Source organism: Ictidomys tridecemlineatus, chromosome 5 (genome assembly GCF_052094955.1).
Source record: "Ictidomys tridecemlineatus isolate mIctTri1 chromosome 5, mIctTri1.hap1, whole genome shotgun sequence".
NCBI lineage: Eukaryota > Metazoa > Chordata > Mammalia > Rodentia > Sciuridae > Ictidomys > Ictidomys tridecemlineatus.
Genome location: NC_135481.1, coordinates 157,319,129 through 157,325,651, shown reverse-complemented (window position 1 = coordinate 157,325,651; position 6,523 = coordinate 157,319,129). Strand labels below are relative to the sequence as shown.

Here is a 6,523-nt window from a genome sequence, read left to right as displayed (position 1 = left end):
GGCCTTCCTCACGCGCCGTGACGAATGCGGCGCCGTTTCCGTGGTAACCAGGCTGCGCGTCCTCTTTGGAGCTGTGGGTGGAGTGCGGCTTCTTGGAGTTGCCGGTAAGGTGGGTAACGCTGGCTTGCCCCTCAGGCACGCAGGGTCTGGGTCTGTCTCCGGGACTCGGTGGATTTATCCAGCCGTGGTACCCTGCAAAAAGCAGGAACCAAGCCCGGAACTGGATGCTCGAGGGTGAGGTCAGAGGGGCAGGTGAGGAAACTACCATTCCCAGCGTGCTCATGGACAGCTGCCGCGTTGCTTGGCTGACCGCCGCCGCGGGGCATTCTGGGTTTTGTAGTCTCCGAGGTCTTTCCCCTTGTTTTTGATTTCCCAGAAGTTGTATGGAAATAATGAACTCGGAAGATTTGGAATTTAAAAAAACAGGAGGCGTGTTGAAGTCAGACAGTAGGAAAAAGTGAAAATACCTCGGTAGACTAACAAACCACTTAGCCTTATTTTAGAAACTGATGTTTAAATACATGATTTAAAATTTTTAGCCTCAATGTATTCAAGTATAAAATGAATTTAGTAAAACTTATTTCCCTAGGATTAAGGAGGTAATCTATATAAAATGCTTAGTAAGTGCTAGCTGGCCTGCTTTCAATATCAGAGTAATCAAGCCATTATTAAGAAAAAATTTTTAAATATTTTTTTGTAAAAGAAGTTAACAGCAAAAAAAAAATTATAAAAGAAGTTAACAGCAAATTTTTTTTAAAGAAGTTAACAGTAAAATTGAGTGAAAGGTATAGAGATTTCCCACCTACCTTCTCCACCTACCCAGTCCCTCCCTTGCCACAAAGCCTCTCCACTAGCAACATACTTCTACAAAGAGCCCACAGTGACACCTATCAGTTAGAGTCCATGGTTCACGTTAGGGTTCACTACTGATGTTGTACATTCTTTGGATTTGGACAAATGTATGATAATGTGTGTCCACCGCTATAGTAAAATACTGAGTAGTTTCACTTTCCTAAAAATCCTCTGTGTTTCACCTGTTCATCCCTCCCTCCCCCAAACCTCTGTGGACTACTGAACATTTTTACTGTCTACATAGTTTTGCCTTTTATAGAATGTAATATGGTTGGAGTCTTATAATAAGTAGATTTTTCAGATTGGCTTCTTTCACTTGAAGACATGCATTTAAGTTTCCTCCTTGTTTTTTAATGGCTTGATAGCTCACTAGTTAAAAGGATTTCCACCATTGCAAGGCTCTTGGGTATTTGGAAAAAATATATTTGTATATTTATGTATGTAGTGATATCACACATACTTACACAGATATTGCTTCAAAAAATTATGCACAGATATTGCTTCAAAAAATTTATGCAGATTTGCAAAACTCAATTATAATCAAAACCAAAATATTTTCTCTAGCTTGGTGCCATTCATTTTATTTAAATATTTTATCTCAGCTTTCAATAATTAAATAAATTGAATGAAAAAAATTTATGTCACTATCATAAGAAGAAATCACCTAATGAAAATAAACAAATAGCTATTGTCATTGACTTGTAGGTGGAGAACTTCCCTTGAACTCTCTCTTCCTTTTCTAGTCGCTTTAATTCATCTCTCTATACTTTATTTTATTATATTCAGAGTTTTTACATTCTTGTAGAATTATCTTATGATATCATATTTCACAAACAAGTTGATTCATTTCTGTTTTGCTTTTAAGTTAAAACCAAAACCAAAAGTGATAATATTTATGGATAATTTTAACAGGTGTCTAGACTTTATTCTTCATAGAAATCACCAAATTTCACAATCACAAGGATTATGGAAAATATAATTGAGTATTTAATCTTTCATATTGTAGTTAGTAAGGTTGTGATCACCTCCTTTGAAACAAGACTATTATTCTAGTACTTCTAATGTTTCTATCAAATTTGGAGTGAGAAACACCTTGAGGTAAGACACCCTTCAGTGATTATCTCTCTCAGATGAGCTATCATGCCCACCCTAGCATGAAGTCAATGTTTGAGCTCATAAAACTGAAAATTGTGGGGGGGGGGAGCATGGAAGAATGGAGGAACTTTGACTGGGCAAAGGGGAGGAAGGGGAAGAGAGGGGACATGGGGTAGGAAAAATGGTGGAATGAGATGGACATCATTACTCTAGGTACATTATGACTGCACATATGGTGGAACTCTACATCATACACTATCAGCGAAAAGAAAAGCTATGCTCCATTTGTGTACAATGAACCTAAATGCAGTCTACTGTCATGTATAACTAATTAGAACAAATTAAAAAAAAAACAGAAAATTCTGAAATTACATATGTCTCATCAAAAAAGAGGGTAGTGGGAAAAGAGTCTCAAAATAAGTTTCATATTAAAAATTTCTGGATGTGAATAGTAGTGGTGGTTGTTCAACTATGCAAATGTACCTAAAGCCACTAAAATATACATTTTAAAATGGTTAAAATAGTAAATTTATGTTGTGCATGTTTTTGTCACAGTAAAAAGCAGAATTGAGGGGCTGGGGTTGTGGCTCAAGGGTAGAGCGCTTGCACATGCCCTGGATTCGATCCTCAGCACCAAATAAAAAAATAAATAAATAAAATAAAGGTATTGTGTCCAACTGCAACTAAAAAAAAAAAAAAGCAGAATTAAGCTCCTTATATAAAGTTCATGCTTTCCAAAATGATGAGATACTAATGAATTGCTCATGTAATTAAAAATTCATTTTGAAATTAAATGTTAAGAACAATCTTCAGAGTATAAAATCAGTTTATATTGCCACTGGCTTCTGTAAAGCCATCTTGGAAAGGAAATACTATCAGGTCATCAAAACTTGACTACAACCTGGTATGTTACTTTTTCTAGGAAAGAATGTATTAATCACAAAGGGTCCTATGGTTAACAATGTCCACCCAAGTAAATTGTCTCACCTTTGATTTTCTTGACTTGACATCTTCATAGTGGATGATGACCCTCTCAGGCTTCAGGAGCTGTGAGCAGCTTCTTGATGTCCACTATTTCAGATCCTGAGAATGTCCATACTAGATAGTGATATTAGTCATGATAGCTAGTAAGTACTTGAGTGTTTAACTACAGGCCACACACTGAGTTCACTGTTTTGCATATCATAAGTAATTCATAAATCTCTTTGAGGTATGTATATTATCTGTGATTTATAGATGGTAAGCTGAAGCACATAGAGTTTAAGTAACTTGCCCAAAGTCACACAGCTAAGAAGTGATAGACACTATCATCCCTGATAGTCTGGTTCTGCAGCCTAAGCTCTTCACTACAGCCCCAAGCCACTCCTCTGAAAGCCACCTTCAGTAGCTGGGCTTTCCCTATATTTGATCTAAAAAAAAGAGAGTTCTTGAGTGGCCTTGCCACAGCATAAAGAAATCTTTATTTTTTTAATCTGCTGAGTATGAAAAAGACTGAGCTAATATTTCAAGTTTTGGAGATGTTACATAAATACCAAGATTGTCTTCCTTTGCAAAATGATGATCTGTCATTATCAACCCATGCTTATGTAAGACAATGCCTGGCTGGTGTTGAGGATGGCATGAGTTCCCTAATTTGGTGCAGTCGCCTGACATCAAGACTACATGACAGTGGCCACAAAGTACACAGAATAAATCTTGTGTGCCCTTTTTATCAAAGTCAAAGAAATCAGGTTTGTATTTAGTTCGTATAACTCTGCCTGGGCTACAGAGACATCTAGACTGTGCAGCTGTTAATTTTCTCATTATAAAATGGGAAATTACTAAGAAATGAATAAATTGGTAATTTGGACCCTTTCTCAGTTTTTGTGAGCTCTGGGGGAATGGGGGCTGCCCCCAAGAGCTGGGTTTTCTTTATGGGTACTAACAAACCCCCTTCATAAGCCTGTGAAGTTGAGGGTGGTAAAGGCTACTGGACAACAATTCCTGATGCCACCCTGCTGTCTTCCCAGGTTCCCCTCTATATCCCCTCACATCCAGCATGTTTGATGTCTAAAGGTTTGTGAGTGGTCAAGCAGCAGTTTAATCTGAATATAAGATGACAGTGAAAACAAAGGGACCATTTACCCACAAAGCACACAGAGGGGAGTGGCGTAGGCTGTGCTGGGAAGAAATGCCCAGGGTTCTGTGTGTGAACAAGCACATGTATCCTGGGGCAAGTCACTTCAGTTCGGGGGTCTTAGTTTTCTTATCTGATGAAGGAGGAGCTCAGTCCAGTACTCTTTCAAGCCTCTGTAGCATTCAAGTTCTTTGGTGTATAGTAACAACAACAAAAAAAAAGGTCAAATGATACAGTATGTTTTATGAGAAAAATAATATGTAATATATAACATGAAATATATATATAATATACACATATATAATTCCATTTATATGATGTTCAAAATTTAGCAAAAGATCATCTTTGTGATCGAAGTCAGATTGGTGGTTATCTTTGGAGCGGGTATTGACTGGGAGTTGCCCTGAAGCAGCCTTCCCGGGAGTAGGGAATGTTCCATATTGTTCTATTTTAAGTCCACTGGTTAGTGTGTAATAAATCAGTTTTCCTTAGTTAGGGAAGGAGATAAGAGGAATGTTAAAGAGAGACAGACAGATTGAGAAATTGAGACCATTTTATGACCTTTTGTTCCTGTTAGCAGCATTTCTCAAAGTGTCTAACTGGAACTTAGACTCTATATAAGAGAGTCTGCTCAGAGACTACTGTGGGAAATGCTGGTTTATAAAAAGTAAACAGATTACATTATTCAGGAACATATCAACGCCTTTAATGGGTGTGTTAGTTGACTTTCCATCACTGACAAAATACCTGAGATAATCAACTTTAAGGAGGAAAGGTTTATTTTGACTCATGTTTTCAGAGATTTCAGTCTACAATAACTTGACCCCATTGCTTTGGGCCTGTGGCAGCACAGTACGTATGGTAGGACCATATGATGGAGGAGGTTTCTTCACCTCATGGTGGCTAGGAAGCAGAGAAACACAGGAAGGGGACAGGATCCCAATATTCCTTTCAAGGGCATGCGCCCATTGAGTTCACTTCCTAAAACTATGTCTCACCTCCTGAAGATTTCAAGCACTTCCCAATGGCACTACAGGCTAGGAACCAATCCTTTAACACATGGACTAGCCATGAGCATGATGACCTCTCAGGAATACTATTGCAAGCAGCATTTCCCACACTCATTTGACCACAGATCTTTTTTGTCTCTGTGTGTCTCTTAAGATTCCTGTCCTTAAAGGCTCCATGTTGGGGAACTCTATTTGGAACTTGGTCAACAGATGTCAATATTTCCCATATAACTCTTTTTAAAAATTTATTTTAATTAGGTATATGTGACAGAAGAACACATTTTGATTCATTGTACCCAGTTGCAGCACAACTTTTCATCTCTCTGGTTGTACATGATGTAGCGTTGTATGTGCAGTCATACGTGTATCTAGGGTAATGATGTCCATCTCATTCCACCATCTTTCCTACTCCATATATCTCTTGACCACATGCTATGATGGCTTATTAAATATAAGAGGGTACTGATCAATATATAAGTCCTTTCAATGTTTTTCTTCCTAGGGTTAGAATATCTTAAAACCATTGGAAACAAAGAACATAGTTATAGAGATTTCTAGACAGCCAATCCTTATAAACTTCATTCTTAGTGTCAAAACATTTTAGCTTGTTTGTGGTGATAGTCACCACAGACAATGCTCAGGACAAAATGTGGCACACCTGTATTTCCATACTAAGTTTGCTCTGGCCATATAGAAATCAAATTGTCTGATTATGTGAGTACTATAACCAAACTAGTTTGTCATTTCAGACTAACAGTGGATTGTTTTCTCTCTCTATCGGGGACAGGATAAAAAAATGTCCATACTCACTTCTCCTCGAGGAAAGGTGGAAGTGGTTCATTGCCGAAGAACAGAATCGCAGGATATTTATTGTATCAAAAAACTCATTAGAAAATTTACCCAGAGGCTGTTTGGGAAGCTTAATATCATCTATCTTCTGTAAGTACATGACTAATAAGTAAGTTAAGAATGTTTATCAATTTTATCTCAGGAATTTTATGCCAGAAAGGGATCTCTCCCGCTCCTTTGTCTTGATGGAACTTACAGTAGAAATGGGCAGCTCACTGCACAGTAAAAAATGTGTAGCAAGAAATCTCTGGGAACAGCCAGTCTGTGTGTTCTCTAGCAAACTGTGATTGAAAAGGCTCGAGGTCTTTGGGTTGAAGCACACTTGAGTTCAAATCCTATAGTCCTGCTCACTAGGAGAGTCAGTTGGGGCAAGTTGATAATATCAGCTGCCAGCTTTTGAGATTTCATTTTATTCTGGGCTCTATGCTTTGTCAACATTATCTTACTGGATCTTTCTGATATTTCTTTGAGGTACCTACTGTGGTGTTCAATTTATAGATGAGAATGAGAGGCCTGCCCGACACCAAACTATACATTAGAGGCCATGCCCGCATTTGCTCCTAAATTTTGAAATATGAACATGTTTTTCTTAAAAGGTCAT

The 6,523-nt window shown here is 37.9% G+C and overlaps 1 protein-coding gene across 4 annotated transcripts in view; it reads left to right on the top strand.

Moving 5' to 3' along the window:
- The first annotated feature begins 1 nt into the window (after position 1).
- The window catches only part of Cfap61 (cilia and flagella associated protein 61), a 251,648-nt gene continuing 245,126 nt past the window's right edge, over positions 2-6,523 (top strand). For 2 of the 4 annotated variants that reach the window (XM_005320425.4, XM_040275763.2), the window contains exons 1-2: positions 5-109; positions 5,861-6,012. In XM_005320425.4, coding sequence (XP_005320482.1) covers positions 5,870-6,012 — 143 coding nt within the window. In that variant the 5' untranslated portion in view covers positions 5-109; positions 5,861-5,869. Of the gene's footprint in view, positions 110-5,860; positions 6,013-6,523 lie in introns of those variants that run through there. The other 2 variants (XM_021723124.3, XM_040275760.2) reach the window with 2 other exon arrangements.